We start from the raw sequence: 17142 nt of genomic DNA, 5'->3' as shown, positions 1-17142 counted from the left end.
GGTAGAATGGAGTAATTGATTTTTTTCTTTTTTTAATTGTAGGAAGTAATTGATTTGCTCTCTTTGTTTTTTGAGAACTCGTACGTGACAATAGATCTGCGGGTTTCAACAATCATCGCATTACTGACCTTTCTGGTTTCAGTCGGTTGTGAAATCCATTTAGAGCACCCGCTATTTAGATAATAACTTTTTACATGTTAAAGTGTCCATATAGCTAAATTTAGAGCTTATTTCATGTAATTAAGATAGGCTACAAGTTTAAGTAATGAACTCATATATATTATGGGTTAGGTAAAAAATTCATTAGTTCAAATAACTACCTCAATTAAAATGTCAAATAGCCTTCTTTTTCTTTTCCCGTTAAATCCCAACGACTCTATATTTGAACAACTCCATATATATGCAAACAAACACACATTAAATTTGAAGAAGGGTGAATAAATTAATTAATGCTGACGAATCTTTTACTTTGAACTATACCTTCCTGTGACTTAACAAGACCTTTATAAGATAAGCAATTACTCATATTCGATGCATTCGATATCGAAGCCTCAATTAAGTGCCTTACTCTAAATCTATGCCTAGATCCGATAGGCATCTTTTTAGCCATATTGATAGATGTTCTAGTGTCAAGTGAGGTGCAAAATCACATTGCAAGAGGGTTTCCTTCACGCTGAAATTACATATAAATACTTTGATGGTTATAATATTGTTAGTTATAAAATATTAAGATAATGAATTAATTTGTTGGGAGGTTCCATTTTTGGAGGGCTAGAAGGTTGACCAAAGCCTTTACGACAATTATTAGAAAATAAGAATATAAATCAATATTTATGACTTGTGAGCTGACATTAGTACAACCGTCACTAATTTTAAGCACTAAAATACTAATTATTATTAAGTAAATTTAGTCAAAAATAGAGTGCAAAAATCATTGAATTTAGTTAAGGATCAACTAACATGATGTACTTGCTTTAATTTTATTTTGAAAAAATGACGGTCAATGACGTGTTTTGATAATTAATTGTATATGTCAATGATATTTTCAGCATTAACAAATGTTCTCAGCATGTCATTAGCGGGTATTAATGCTGAAAATATCCTTAGCGTGTACAATTAATTATCAAAACACGTCATTGACCGTCATTTTCCCCTAATTTAATCACTGGTAGGCCCTCTGAAAGGCCCAGCCCAAATAAAAATTCTGGAAAGCCCAGATTGTGTCTCATACCGCTCCTTCGTATTGCTGAGAAACCCTAAACTCATTTCTCTTACGTTGGAGCTTCGAACCCTCTACGCAGCAGCAGCCATGGTCAATCTCTCTCTCTCTCTCTCCTCGCATATTTCCTATACGTATATCAGTGTATCTATCTCAACGTCTGTGATTGTATGCCTTCTGACCCATTGTTTTGTTCTCTTCGTATTTTCTCAGGTGAAGTATTCGAGGGAACCCGACAACCCAACCAAATGTAAGTTTTGTTGCCGTTTCTTTAGTTTTAGTACCATATTTTGATTCCTGGGTTTCGTTTTCAATTCTCCTCGGAAATGGGTAAACATAGGATTAATATTCCGTAAACTCCATTAAATTATTGGTATGCTCCATTTGAGACTGATGGTATGTTTGCTTTTCGTGGTGCCTTTGTTCCAGCTTGCAAAGCTAGGGGATCTGATCTCCGAGTTCATTTCAAGGTATGAATTTTTTGTGTTCATATATTTGTATATATGAAGAATTTAGTCATGTGGGTTATGGTCCTAGAGTTCTTCTATGTATACCCAAATTACGCTCAATAATGCACGGTCACATGTTTTCTGTGCTCCACACGCGCTGCGTGGAGCCGACAAAAGATGTGAATGTGTGTGTGTAGTTTGGGTGTGTCCATAGATTATCTCTAGTTTTATTTTGTCGTTCTTATACAAGGAGGAAAATTGTCCATTATGTTTTAGATTGTTCTGGGCTTTGCATTTTGACAGAGAGAGTTGAGTTATATGGGTGTGCGATAGTGTCAAGTACTGTAGCTATTAGCCTATCCTTGAATCATTCTTCGTGATGTGACATAATGTAGTTGAATCAGACTTTGTTAGCCATTTTTTCTGGATTGGTGTAAGAAAGTTATGTTGAATTCAATGTCATGAGATGGCAGTTCCAGAAAAGGGTAGTCCAGTTTGAAATTGAAATGTGGTCAAAGGCTTGATAAAATTGTCCTATAATAGAAAATTGGGGAAAAAATTATTTCTCCTCTTAAGTAGTCAAATTCACGGAGATTTGGAGAGATGAAAAAATATAACCTCAGCATGTTTGGAAGCAGATTTGTTTATGGGCATGTAAGATACTAAGATTCATTAGATATTTAGATGATTACCGTTTAGTTTTAATCCATAGTAAGAATGTTTTGTGGAGATCGGAATCAGCATTTGTGTTTCTTTCTTAGCAAACCTGATGGAAAAGGCAGGGCCCATTTCCTGTTGTGGATGGGTCCCTTGTGAACTTAAGGGAAATTGCTTAACATATGTAAATTTTTTAGCTGCCGAAGGTTCACTAAATAATGGTAGATTTCGAACTGCAGTATAATCCTAGTGTTTATAGCTTGGATTACATCTGGGGCATGTCATTAGCCAGTGTGTTGCATGGTCTAGTTTCTACAAGTTCAGGGGTCGGGAGTGCTGACCTTATTCCCAACTAGAATGCAAATCAATGGGGCGAATATTGAAAAATATCCACTAACTACCAAGAGAGAACCGAGAGATAGTTCATTTCTTATGGGGGTTTCGAAATGTGAGTTGGCTAGCCTCTTGAGATCAAGCCCTATGTTACCGGAAAACACTAATACCCTAGGGAATTACATTTTAGAACTATTGTTCCGAAATGTGGTACAACTGCATTCTAATACGATGAATTTAGCTATCCAAAGGGATCTCAAAATTTCTCCTATGAAGACTTGAGATATTAGTGCTTTAGCAAGACAAAATATAAGAAAGTTGCTCATAACACTTCTAGAAATTGTTTTTCATGAATTGTTAGACAAACAATACTTTACTTAATTGGATGATTCTTGGAATGTAAGCTATAGAAGCCTACTCATGTCGTTCCAAAAATTCGGACATGCGCGTACCATGTTCCCGTTTCTCGTTCCTCGTATAGAGGAGCGATTTGCATTCCAGGTAACATAGATCAAGCCCTTCTTTGTTGGTGCCTACCCCTTCCTGAAAGAGGTGGAACATTTAGGAAAGGTCCAGTCTTGAAGTTAAATAGTACTGTATTTCTTCGGTATGGGAGTTTGCGCCTTTTTAATGGCAAGCTACTGATAGAAGTACTCTTAAAATGCTTTATCCTATCTCTATTTTGTGGCTTACAAAAACACGCAGTTGTGGGTAGTCTTTGTTTTCCTGTCAGTAGTGTGGTTCTGCGGTAATGTCATGGCATCATCAGGTTGTTATAATCTGCAGGTAGTTGTGTACCTCTTGTCCTTTAATATGGATCTTCATAGATTACTGAAAGTCTCACGCGTCGCAGTTTACTTGAAGTCATGCTCGTAGTTATTTCATGATGAATGGTGCAAATAATTGGTTCCATCTGAACTGAATTCATGTCTATTGTCTGCTCTCTGCATTTCTTTATGCTTGTACTTATTTCTACCTATGGACCCTGACTGCATCATTTTGATTGCGTCCTCCCAGAACACTAGAGAGACAGCCCATGCAATTCGAAAGCTGCCTCTGACCAAGGCCAAAAGGTATTTGGAGGATGTTCTTGCCCACAAACAAGCCATTCCGTTCACTCGCTTCTGTCGTGGAGTTGGGCGAACTGCTCAGGCAAAGAACCGCCACTCAAATGGTCAAGGACGTTGGCCTGTTAAATCTGCAGGATTTATTCTTGATTTACTTAAGAATGCTGAGAGTAATGCAGAAGTATGTGTTCTGTTCTACTTATTGTGCCTTTCCCCTCTTCTTCCTTCTTCATTTGTCTTTAACTGATGCAATTTTACTCTCGTGTTCTTCAGGTGAAAGGCTTGGATGTTGACACTCTTTACATATCTCACATCCAGGTAAACCAAGCTCAAAAGCAGAGGCGTCGGACGTACCGTGCTCATGGAAGAATCAACCGTGAGTGCTTGCCTGCCGTTATTGATGAGCGTGTATTGCTGTTTACCATGCACAATTTATAACACATCTCTTTTGCAGCTTACATGTCATCGCCCTGCCATATTGAGTTGACTTTGTCTGAGAAGGAAGAACCTGTCAAGAAGGAGGTATTCCATCGAAACATTATTGTTGAAATGCTTCCGTGTCTTTGTTGGTACACGTTATCATCTTTATGGCATTTATAGAACTAATATCTGCTTGATACCGTAATATCGTGCGTATCAATCCCCTGGGTTGCATTTATTTGTTAGTGCATTATTAGGATTGCATCTCATGAGGCTTTATCATCCTTTTTGCAGCCTGAAATGCAAGTGGCTTCAGGGACCAAGAAGGGCAAAGCTCTACGTAGTGGTGCTTCTTCTTGAACAGCACAGCGACAAAGTCTGCTTGCAGAAACGGGCAGAATTTTCGTTTTTGTCCTGTGTTAGTTGGACCATTTTCTTGTATTTCTTCGAAGTAAGAGTTCTTTGAATTTGGTTTTTGTTAGATTCTTGAGTTACTTTGCCTGGGGAGTTAGAACTTCCAGATGGAACTTCATATCTATCTTGACTTCTTGAAGTATTTTTCTTTTGGACCTGAATGCAGTGTGCCTCTTGGGAAATTTTTTTTTTTTTAACAGCCCTCATGGAAATATTTTATGTTGTATCGGTTGCTAGGTTATGTATATCACTACTATATGCGTGATATTGCTGGTCTCGGAGAATTAGTCAAGGTGTGCATGCATCATTGAGTTATAATTTTAAAAAAAATTATTTGCTTATCAGTAGTCGATGTGCACGTCAGTTGGCCCGGATACCTTGCTAATTGGAGGGCACAAAAAAAAAAAAAAAGCAACTAATAATGCCAAAACCTATGCTGTTCCTGCCAAAACAAAAAGAGTTCCTACCAAAACATAAATGTGGCAATGAACTTTAAAAGTAGTAATTCTCCGAAGATCTACCATTAATGTTTTGGTGGGAACATTGGTTTTGGCATCATCGGCTACAAAAAAAAAATTAAAAAGATTCTTTACACGATATTTTCAGCCATATGAATTATTTTCAAAATTAGTGGGTATGACTTTCCAGAATTTGGACCTTATAAAAATACAAATTGGTGGATCTTATAAATTCGCTTATAAAAATACAAATTGGTACTGATAGGAGGAATAATTAAGTGGTGCTTGAACGAAACTAGAACTAAAGATGGAGGGGATTCATGAATCGGAGTTTATATATGAACGGGGCGGTTCCGGAGACACCCAAAAAAACACCTAAAAAAACATCTCATAGTTTTCGATCAAATTTTGATGATCTAAGCCGCTCAATGTGATCAGAACGTGATTTTAAGGGTACTTGCTAGAAATCAACAAAAAGAAAGACTGGAAAGGGCTTGATCCGAACAGTTTCGAACAGTTTTTTATTGAACGGTTCAAATAAAAACTGTTCAAATCAAACCTTTCCCGGTCATTTTTTTTGCTAATTTCTCACGGGCACCCTTAAAATCACATTTTGCACACATTGAACGGTTCGGATTATAAAAATTTGATCGGGAACTATGAGATTGAGATTATGGGTGTTTTTTTAGGGTGTCCCTTGAACCGTTCCGATATACGAATAGAAAAATATTTTGAAACGTCCAGTCGAGTAATTTTGAGGGCCAGTCCGGTTTAATTTTGGGCCGTTGTGGGCCCCTCCCAACAAGCTCTCCTGGACTCCAACAATAATTAGAATTGTTCATTTCGTAGAATTCGTTGAGTATGTCATTCACGAAAAAAATTAGATTAATTAAACATCGATAAATACATTAATTAGCTTGATATGGGTCTGGGAGGGGCCCACAACGATCCAAAATTGGACCGGACTGGCCCCAAAAATAACTGGAGTACGGTTCGTGGAGTGCTGGGATTAAAACCAAATTGGGTATTGGGGAAAACAGTTTAAAAGGGTAATTATGTAATTTTGCATCAATACTTTCAGTGTTTATGGTAAAAAAAAACCTAGCAGTTTAGTAGTATTACACTCTTTACTCAATTTTTTTACCAAAAGTTGAATAATAATTTGGGTAAAAACTTGATTTGGTATGAAGCAATTCAATGGGCAAATGCAAATTTAGGCATAAATTTGAGTAAAGGTTTCATTAAATGGAAGGGTAAATTTCACTTACCTCTCCTGAGGTTTCTAACGATTAGAGACACCTCCCCTCAAGTTTTAGAAATTGCACTTACCTCCCCTCTGGCTTAGTTGTCGGCTGCACATACCCCCAACGGTTAGTTAGCTATCACTAAAGATGACGGAAATTGGTGAGGTCAGCCAAAAGTGGAGATTTATTTCCCATTTTGCACTCATCTCTTGTCTTTAGCTTTTTATTCTCTCTTTTACATTTTGAAAAGTGCAATAAACATATATCGAAACACCACATGTTGATGATATATGTACACACCAACAATAGAGAATACATGTTCAACATTTTGGGCTAACCAAAAGTGACGTCTTTTTTGTTGTCTTTTCTGAACTTTTTTAAGTTTTGGGAGAAAAACTATTACTTTTTTTGGTTTCTCTACATAAGAGGAATCTAAGAAGTAGAAAAATATAGACCAATTTGAAAATTATCATAATCTAAAACAAATTAAATTAAATAAACAAAATAAACCAATTTATTTTGATTATTTCAGGATTTTTTTAAAGTTTGAAAAATATGGTCCATGGTATTTTAATTTTTTTATTCTACTCATTGAGACAAACTAAAAAATTAAAAATAATTGAATTAAAGTTTAAAAGGGTTAACTAACTACGAGAAAAAAGCCAAAAAAAAAAGTAAAATTTTTAAATTTTTATGGTCCATAGATTTGTAATAAGTGAATGGATGGTTCTAAAATAGGTGGTGGTTTTGGAATATTAATCAACTACTTATTTATTTTTTTGGTTTCAGGCCACACATGTATAAACTCATGTATAAATTTTTGGCATTTATGTGAAATTAAGTTTAGTTTGGCATGAATGAAAATTTATTTCTTTGCGTTTTCAGGGGAAAAAAAAACTTGCTTGTATCCTCAACTCGTATAAGTATAAATAAGTCTTTGAAAATAACCAAACATAACTCTTTTAAAACCCACCTTAAAAGTTAGTATGTTACTTTTCTGAGCCAAGAAAAAAATAAAAAGAATATTTGGCATCTCAAATTAATTTTTGCTACAAAGACAAAAGAAACTACTAAAAAAGTTTTTTAACTATGTTTACATTTTTTTGGATTTATTTAGTTGTTATAGTACTTGTTAGGGAACTTTTATTACCTTTGATTCAATTTTATACTTTTCCATATATAGAATGATTAAGGAATTTGGTAAAGAACTAAATAAGAATAAATGAAAATAAAAAGGTTTCAAAACTTTATTTTTTGAGACTCCATATAGAGAAGAGGTGACTGGTAAAATGTTAATTAGGGTGGTTAGTTTTGTATTTTTTGGGTTATTTATTTATTCAAATAGATAACATTGTAGTAAGAAAATTTGTGAAGGGGTAAAAAAGTAAAAGTGCAACTTCTGTTAGCAAAAGTTACCCGACAACTTAGACAGGGAGGTAAGTGCAATTTTAAAAACGTGAAGGGAGGTGTTTGTAATTGTCAGAAGCTTGAGGGGAGTTAAGTGAAATTTACCCAATGGAATAGTTGTAAATTTGAGGAGGGAAAAAATAGCCTTCAAAATTAGAGTGGTGTTTTGGGTGATTTTTACTCCAATTTGAATAAGGAGTGGAGATGCTATAACTTCTCATAGCGTGGTTTACTTCAGCCAATGGGAATGCCATTGTCGATAATCTTTTCTTACCTGTTTGGTGGCGAAGTTCTCGCGCTGAATGCGCTTCTGTTGAGCTTCTTGATTAACCTTTGTGCAAATACCCTTCACATGGAACTTTTCTCATCTTCATCTTCGGCCTTCAAAATTCCAATTTGAAAACTGAAAGCTTCAAAAATTTCATTTCAAAACTTGATGCAATTTTGAAGATTTGATTCTTGAGATTTAAAGCTAAAAATTCGGATATTCGATTTCCAGACAACAATAAAAGCCAATGCCTCGAAAATTCGATTTCCAAAAGACAATAAAAAGCTGTCGATCGAGGAAAACCAATGCTAGGAGACAAGACGGCTGTGATTGTGGCCTAGAAGATTTGAGGTCAACGCCCAATGAGATTTAAAGCTAAAAATTCAGATATTCGATTTCAAGAAATAAAAGCCAATGCCTCGAAAATTCAATTTCCAAAAGACAATAAAAGTCAACACCCAAAGCAAGTCACGATCATTCCACACAATGATACCTGTACTAGGCATCCCATAGATACTACAATTCCACACAATGATACCTATACTAGGCATCCCATAGATACTGTTGTAGAAGCCGCAAGACGCTATCCATGATAGCCTTTGACATTGCACTCGCAACAGGCTACACAATTACGTATCTGATAGAGGAGAGGCATTTTTTAAACTGAGGTAGTATACGCGTTAGTGAAAATCCGAGGACACAGTCACATATCAGTGAACCCTTGCCCTGTACTGAATCTGCCCCTAAACTGGAAAAAAATGTTTAATGCTTCTAGAGCAATGCTACGGGCATGAGCACTGAATAACCTTGCTAAGCCAAAAAAAAAAAACTACAGTGCACGTGAAACGGATCTGTGGGTTAAATTTCCATCGCTTAGAATTCTGAAATTCCTGTACAGTAGGACAGCAAAGGATAGAGTAAACAAGATAGAAAATGTACTGTCACCAACAATCAAAAGGAAAATAAAGCTACCATCTGTGTTGAGAAAAACAAAACGGCTACCTTTTCACAACTAGTAGGATCTAACTTTTAATTTTCCACTGCCAACTTCTAGCCCCACAAATGAAAATGTTTGTGTCATTCGTTCGTATCTCTTCCAATTCTCTGCACAAAACAGAAGATACAAACAAGCATCTGCATGGCTCACAGAATTCACGGGCAAGTTGAGTTGAATCTTTTGCAGAAGTCCTCCAAACCTTCCGGAGTGAACCAGTTCTTTTTCATCTATATGACATAGCGACCAAGGAAAAACACCATCATTCAATTACAATGATCCATCGTTCAGAAAAATGGTACAATAGTAGCAGTGGAACAGAAGAACTTACAAAGTAAGGGTAACCTTCAGATATGCTAAAATTTTCAGGAGCACTCTCTATGAATAAGTTTATGTAGTAAAGAACAAAATTGCCACACTCCTCGGCATTTCTCTGCTGAGGCACCTGAAAGTTTATTTGAGCATATGAGCATCACTGTCAGGCAAAAAACATCGAGGCCATGTTTGTTTGTGTAGACCAATAGCGAAGGGATATATATACTCATAGGTAAATAATCTCATTGACTAATAGGGATGAGATTAATAATACAACATTTCATGGTAATTGTATACAGTGGCGAAGTCAAGATTTAGATTGGAGGGTGGCGCCGTTTAAAAGAGAGTGCACTTGTATTGTTGTATATTTTACGTAAAAATATGAAGAGAATGTTCAAGTATAAAGTCAGACTTTGTCCTGGGCTTTGTTTTTTTTGTTAAAAAAAAAGAATAAGGCTTGATACAAATCCCCCGTGGTCTTTAAATGAAAGCCATTGAGATTATTTTTTATGATCCAAACCATTTATCTTTTAAATCGCTATCAGCTAACCATTTGTGTGCCAAATCAAGTTGTTGAGATAGTAAGTGCCTAATCAATCAGTGTAAAATAAAACTTTTTTGGAAACCAGGAGTGGCAAGTGCCCCGATGCTTTCCAAATCAAGTTGTTGGGATACCGGTAAGTACCTAATCAATTAAGCTCTGCCCTTGATTGTATATCCCACGTTTTGTTGATTTCATATCCAAGGTATATAATCATAACCGCAAAAGTTCCAACTAAACATAGAGATATGGTCCCCTGGGATTTATAGTCCACCCGATGCTTTCCAGACAAACAAACATGGCCTAGGGATGCAATAAAAGAAGAATGTCACCTTAGGAATCTTAAGAGGAATTCGAGAAATCTGTTTCGGGATCTCTGGCCTCTCCTCTGCTCTGTATATGTCAAGCACAAACCTGGGGAACAAAAGATTAAACCAGAAATAGAAAGCACATACATATTGCACATGGAGGAAGCCAACAAGAAGAGAATGATTAGCCATCAACTTTTTAAACTGCAGTGATATAAGGTGGGAGGTCATAGAAACATACTTCCTTATCTCGGGTTCAAGACGCCGAGGGTTTGCAATTTGCAGTGAGTCCAGCAAAAGCATGCATGGAGTTCTGCTTTTAGTCTGTAGACTTTCACCGAAGTTACAGAAGATTAAGAGGCTCCAATGAGACCTAGAAAAAGGTCACTCGCTTTACAAAACCACAACTTGGCAAGAACGAAGCTTGTGTTGCATGAGATAATTAATCAAGAAAATAAACCTACCAGCGAACAATAGGGATGAAGACATATTTTTTTGAGAAAATCTGCTTCTTCTTAATCCAATCCAGCACCTTTGCTTTGTAAGATTCTTTTGTGTACAAGGAAAACCACAAGCAATCAAGATGTGTGAATGAGCTCCTCTTTTCCTCCGAAAAGCTCGTCCATAGATTCCTATGCAGCCCAAAACAGTTTTTAAGAAAAATAAATAAACAGAAGGGAAATGAATTTTAAAAAGGTCATTGCCCACATGAGACTAAACAAAATAGCTGGAACTTACTCCAAATAGCATTCAAACGCAGAGCTATCCAATTTCCCCTGCTGTGGGACGATCCCATTATCACAATTAACTCTTCTCTTTGATCGTTCACGTCCTGAAGACCGGTTAACTACTTCAGGGTCACTGGTCTCTTCATCTTTTTGCCTACGTTTTTTCTTTTGATAAGCACAGCGACGTTTTGGAAAGGGTGGCTGACTTGCACTACTTTTTGCCGTTAAGTCTTCATGAAAGTCTACCATTGTAACAAGCCCACGGATCAAAAAAAAAAAAAGTCCACTCATCAAAATTAGTTATTGATTCTCAAGCATGAATTAGGGTAGAATACTTGACCAAACCACAAAAATTTTATTGATAGGCTTCGTGATTCAGTTTCGGAAACTAGTACAACAAAATAAGTCATAAACCAGCTTCAATGCATCTTTCAAACAAGGAAAATTCTAATTCCAGGGACATCTGGATTTTTTTTACAGAAAACCCAGCCTCGATTTAGAACTTGACAAGTTAATGACGGAAACACTCCCTAATAGTTATCAAGAAGTCACCATCTCACCTTGATCTTTGAAATTTTGAATTTTAATGCAAAGCCCCATTCACATAAATTTTCTTATCTAAGTTATCCACGTGTACATAAAACGCTAAGGCGTTAGAGTAGGGAAAAAATGCATAATTAAGGAAGAGTATGAGTCTATGACCAACATCATCCGCATCAAGTCCTTAAATGTCATATCACATTTAGCAAATCCAACTGATGGAAATGAGCTTCAGGCACAGTTGAGTATTCAAAATACCGGCATTTTCAGGTGCACTTATACTGCCATGGTTAACAATCCTCTTCGATCGACTGCGACGAGGAAAGCCACCAAGCAAATCCAGGGGAATTAATGTCTGGTTCTTCCTATCTTGGATTTCTTCGATAGTTTTAATCTTTTGATTAGCTTGTGGGCACCCAGTAATGTGTGGCTGGCAGGCAGGATGCTTCACAATGTGATGTTCACATACCTCTGCTACAACAGGAAAACCCAACCGTCAAAACTCCTAGCCCTGACATAAACACATGAATGTCACCTAAGTATGTAAATTGAACAATAATACTTCCACAAGACACACGCTTTGTGCAAGTACATACAGGGATAGAGAAAAGGAAAATAAAGATTGAAAAATAAGCTCAACATGATTGAAACCTTAAGTCCTGGCCTGAAACTCCTCCAGTAATTTAAATATCAGCACCAACAGACTTCCAAAGACGTAAAACATTATCTGACATACTGAATTTATTAAAGGTTAAATGGTATTTTCTTTGGGACTGAACCGGACATTTCGGTTCGGAGAAGTGTAAACTAGAACTGGTCGAAACTACTCCAGTCCGGTTTCATCTGGTTTGTCCAGTTTATCCGGTTTGGTCGGTTTCATTGCATTGGCTCAATTTCGGGCCAAGCCTAAAAAAAAATCCAATTAAGCCTAACAAAAAATCCATTCCAGTAGCAATATTTTTCTACCAAGTCTTCAACAAAAAACATTTTAAGTCTGGGCCAAGCCCAATTAAAAAAAGAAGAAGAAGCCTTCAACAAAAAGGTAAATGTTCATGGTGGAGCTGAAATCAAAAGCCCTAATTTGTGGTTGAAATCAAACCTTAGTAGCATGATCCTTCTAAAATGAGTGCGATCTCTAGACAGGAGCTCGAATCGGCACTCCCAAATTGGGAGCTTGACGGGAGCTCACTCCCCTCAAGAAAGGAGCCCGCTCCTAACTAAGATGGGAGCTTATCGAGCCGTTAAGGTAGTTATTCCCTTACTTTTAAGGGAGTTATTACATTGTGAAAATAAGAATATGAGAATCATATTAGTCAAGAAGTTTTGCCAATTGAGAATACATAACTTCCAATAATTACACTTTAGGATCGGGAAAATTTTCAGTTTCATTTTTCCTTTAGTGGTTAAGTATTTAAAGATATATGTTATATACATATTTTTATAAAATCTATATACGCTCCTCAGGCTCTCCCAACCTTAGGAGCTTCTAGGTGCCTCTACTCTCCCGCATCCCGCCCCCACTCCGTGCTACTCAGAATCAAACCCTAGAGCTGAAATCAGAACTGGTCCTTGTGGTTCGATCAAAAGCCCTAATTTGGAGCTGCAATGTTCAATATAGGATGATTAGGACACAATTACAAACCTTGGTGGTGTTGGGTGCGGTAGTTCATGGTGGTTGTCACCAGTTCAAGGTGGTTGACTGGTTGTCGACAAGATGATGTGATGTAGAAGCATACGTCACGCTTACCAAGGCCAAGTGGGCCCGCTATGTCACTTTATTTGAGTCTTAATTAGATTTATTTTCAGTTTATCTTTTAGGGTTTTGAGTTGTTCTATGTCTTATGTTAGTCCTATGGACACAAGTTAAGTTCCTAGTCTATTTAAAAAGTCATTTGACTGGCATGTGACTTTTTAATTATTTTGGAAGGCTAGATTGAAGGGTTTGTTTTGCAATCAAGGGCTAGGATGCTAGGCTACTATAACCCTAGTATAAATACTCTTTTGTAAGCTTTTACAGCCAATTTTCTACCTCTCAATTACAGAATCTTAGATTCTAAAGACATTCTTGGGTTGAAACCCTAGAGTCTTCTCTCTTTTATGTTCTATCTTTAGTTTTACATCAGATTCTTGCTGTTTTCTGGTATTTGCTGCATCATGATGAAACTAGGGTTTTCAATTTTGTGTACAAACCACAAAGAATGAAAGATGATGATGGAGAGAGAGAGAGAGAGCGAGTCACTCTCGGGCTCAGGAAATCGCCATTGCCATCACCGTGTTGCTCACAGTCGGCAAAATGAAATGAGAGATGGATAGGCTTTGAGTCTGGGAACAAGTCGCGTTTTTTTACATATATATACACATATAACTGGTCCGGTTTGGCTTTTAAGCTATTGGAACCGGGAACCGAACCGGTTTTAAAATATAAGAAAGCTGCAAACCGGAACTGATCCAGCCACTAAAAAAAAAGGAGGAAAACTGACCGGTGCGATCCAGTTTTCCAGTCCGGTCCGGCTTTCCTGTTATTAATATCAGCCCAACATACAACGGCCATGACTTTGAGTGCCCATAGTAAAAAAACATACAAGTCATTGGCTTCGCAAAATATCCATCGGGATTGGATAACATGAAGGAATAGAAGGCAATTGTGAATTTGCTTCGTGCCATTTAAGGTAAATGATTTCTAAAATCTTTTACGGAGCTTAATGTGCAACCAACACCAAAATAGAAAAGCAATTATAGGAAGAAAATATATTACATACTAGCGAATTTTATTCCATGCGCAATTAAAACCCTGCAACACCACCCAAGCTTGATAAGGGAAATTCGCCGTACATGGCGACAATAGACTAGCATTGTTTGTTCTTTTTCAACCTTCTCAAGTTAGCTGCACATCAGCCACCAGAGAGGCACCACTAGATCTTGATAAAGCAACATTACACCTTCAAAATATGGAAACAAATGAATATATAGACAACCCTAAAAGCTAACAGCAATATTATATTGCCTTCAAATCAGTACATTGTTTACCACGATTGAAGGTTTCAAAGTAGCATACATAGATGCTATACTAATGTAAAGTTCCAAGTGGTTTAGGGTTCAGTGTATTCCACCAATTAGATGATTCCCAATCCTAACCCATACTCATAATGCTACAATAGAACATAAAACCATATAAACCAGCATTAGGAACATGATCCAGTCTCATCAACAATGCCTTTTCCTAAATCAGCATCAAACCCCGTCAAAGTCACTAAACTTGGGAGAGAAAAAAAACACAATGAACGTTTACTGTTCAGGTACTGATGAAAAAATCCTGAGTTCGGATTTTACCGAACTCACCGCGGACTACCACTTGGCACTCAGAAATCAGAATAACCTAGGGGCCAATAGACTTGAATCCCGGACTATCATCCCCATTCATGGTGCCTGCGTTGACTGACAAACATTTATTTCGGGTGCCTGTCACGCCCAGAAATCCCGACTCACGCCGACCATCCCTCCCAGATCACAATCCCGCAATCCCCTCCACTCTGGGGCCTATAAATAGAGAGCTAGAAGACCCTCCATGTAGGGGGCCGAAATATCCGAAGGTTCATAAGGTTCAGAAAGGGGGATAAAGGTTCACGCTATCCCATCGTCCAGCTGTCTCAGTTCATCTGTAAATGGGGGTGAGCTTCGGCCCGTTGCGTCATTAGTCATCTGAAGGATAGACGGATCCCCGTGGTTCTTTCCGAACGTTGTGTGCCTTATCCGAACGTAAAAATATTTGAGTTCGCTCGGTAATCCTTCCCAAACGCTCGGGATGTCCTCTTGTTCGACCATGTTGTTCTTCGGAAAGAGCATCAGATGCTCGGAACTTCATCGTGTGTCAGAAGTGGGCTCCACCGAGTACTGGCGATTATAGAACCTTCCAGAAATATCTTTTGGTAAGTAAGTTGTCCACTCTGATATTCGAAGTGACATCTCTGAACGATGTGACCTTTCTGACGTCGACCCATGCGGCTCTGTGAAACTTGGGAAAGGGTGTTCATTAAATGGCCCTGCTGCAGGACGCCACCCCAGCAGAACGCGGCACGTGGAAAGTAGGACCAACTTGCTTAGCACTCCACCCCTTCGCCTATAAATAGAAGAGCATGACCACTAAGAAAGGGGGTCTCTCTGCATAACTTCACTACAACACTCTCTTCTCTCTACTAGATACTTTCTTACAAAACTTCTTCTCTTCTCCACTTACTGACAAGTTCGTCGGAGCTTCTTCCCGGAGGAACATCTCCCTCCGGTTCTGCAGGTACATCAAGACCGGCATCATCTCTCACGGCCCAACGCGCGAAGGCAGCTATACAGGAAGGATCACAAAGAAATCCACCCCCACACTCCAGAGATAAAGTTCGCTACCCAACCCATCACGTTTTATACAGTCTATCATTTTTGTCTAACTTGATCGTCGGAGGGTCCAAGACCGGCGACACCACCAGTCTCGCAGGAACCCCTTTGGATCTTTCGGAGCATCCGTCCAGATTTCGACATCATCAGGAACCAAAAACTTTCAGCATTTTGAACGAGATCCACCGTATCAACAAAGCCTTTGTCCAAACGTATCACCAAATCCCAATCCAATTAGCATTACTCCTAAAGCTACATGGGCTTTAGCATTTCCCATATATAGTCAGTAACGCAGAGATATTACCCAAACAAGATTCGAATACCACGCTTTAATCCAACGAGCTATTTAATCCCGTATAATTGAACTTGATCAAGAATATCAACGTATAAGCAAACCCTTTATTGAAATTGCAGACCCTATTCAGTGAGGGATTAACTAAACCAGGGCTATTACCACACAAAAACGAATTTAAAGGCAGTTTCAGAGAGAGGGAGGGAGGGATTGAGCTTATATATGGACTGGTCGTCTCGAAGAAAAATGAAGACATGCATCAGAATAAGACAAATTAAAACCTGAGAGGTCGGACGGTTTATCGGTCGAACCAGTCATTTCTTCACAACTCATCTTTGCTGTTTCACGGTGCGTCTGAATTTGAACCTCCATCTCCATCTCCATCTCCATCTCTCTCTCTCTCTCTCTCTCTCTCTCTCTCTCTCTCTCGCTTGCAGTTGCAGAGCGGGACTGCCAGCAGATCCGGAGGGGTTGACCCTATGGGCCCCACAATCAATTTATGTAGGCGCAATGCATATGTTGTGGTTGATGGATTTATACCCTATCATCAGGGTAATTAGTTTTGTTCACCTACCTTCTACATTTGTTTTTTTCCTCCTTTTTTTATCGACGTTAGTTTGCGTCTATATTGATTAATTTTAATAGATCAATTCCTGTCATTTACTAGCTTTGAGTCGAGTCAAAATCAAAGCGAATGCCCCGCATGAATTAACCCCGAATGGTTAATAATAATTTCAAGCCAGAAACCTAAGACGTTATGAGTGAACCATAAATACTAGACCTTTACCACTCCAACCCAAGAGTCTGAGTTGGTTATTTTACCAATAGTATTTGATTGGGATTATTTGGGGTCTCAAATAATTAGAAACGCTCGTATATAATTATATACTATTATAAAAAAAAATGTTGGTTTGGGTCTTACTTGAACTACGAGAGCCGTTCATTTCTCAAGATCCATTGGTTAAGAGATTGTGCAAAAAATGAAATCACTCAAATAAATGGGTTGTGCAAAAAAAATTATGTCAATCAAAATTTTACTATTTTCCGTCAATCAAACGCGAAAAAAAGCTTCAAGTTTTCTTTTTCTTGTAATTTTCATCATTCG

General features: G+C 37.8%; 2 protein-coding genes across 10 annotated transcripts; one reads left to right on the top strand and one right to left on the bottom strand.

The window, feature by feature from the left end:
• The first annotated feature begins 1175 nt into the window (after window positions 1–1175).
• On the top strand, window positions 1176–4720 carry LOC131335152 (large ribosomal subunit protein uL22y-like). The gene is made up of 7 exons (XM_058370394.1): window positions 1176–1312; window positions 1433–1469; window positions 1649–1689; window positions 3676–3906; window positions 3999–4101; window positions 4180–4247; window positions 4440–4720. Exons 1-7 carry the CDS (start codon window positions 1310–1312, stop codon window positions 4503–4505), a joined length of 549 nt encoding a protein of 182 aa, XP_058226377.1. The 5' UTR covers window positions 1176–1309; the 3' UTR covers window positions 4506–4720.
• A 4051-nt stretch (window positions 4721–8771) lies between these two features.
• Window positions 8772–16546, bottom strand: LOC131335151 (probable ubiquitin-like-specific protease 2A). Of its 9 annotated transcripts, none has more exons than XM_058370391.1 (8): window positions 16319–16541; window positions 11621–11833; window positions 10833–11064; window positions 10559–10726; window positions 10336–10467; window positions 10119–10200; window positions 9262–9375; window positions 8772–9160 (listed from the first exon to the last, which is right to left on the bottom strand). In XM_058370391.1, exons 1-8 carry the CDS (start codon window positions 16425–16427, stop codon window positions 9089–9091), a joined length of 1122 nt encoding a protein of 373 aa, XP_058226374.1. In that variant the 5' UTR covers window positions 16428–16541; the 3' UTR covers window positions 8772–9088. The 9 variants fall into 9 exon arrangements, with proteins under 9 accessions (XP_058226374.1, XP_058226372.1, XP_058226373.1 ...); XM_058370389.1 differs by having other exon boundaries at window positions 10833–11070; window positions 11621–11836; window positions 16319–16508; XM_058370390.1 differs by having other exon boundaries at window positions 11621–11836; window positions 16319–16505.
• Between the last annotated feature and the right edge of the window lie 596 nt (window positions 16547–17142).

The sequence above is a fragment of the Rhododendron vialii genome, chromosome 8a (assembly GCF_030253575.1).
Source record: "Rhododendron vialii isolate Sample 1 chromosome 8a, ASM3025357v1".
In the NCBI taxonomy this organism is placed as follows: Eukaryota; Viridiplantae; Streptophyta; class Magnoliopsida; order Ericales; family Ericaceae; genus Rhododendron; species Rhododendron vialii.
This window is presented reverse-complemented; position numbering and strand designations above follow the sequence as displayed.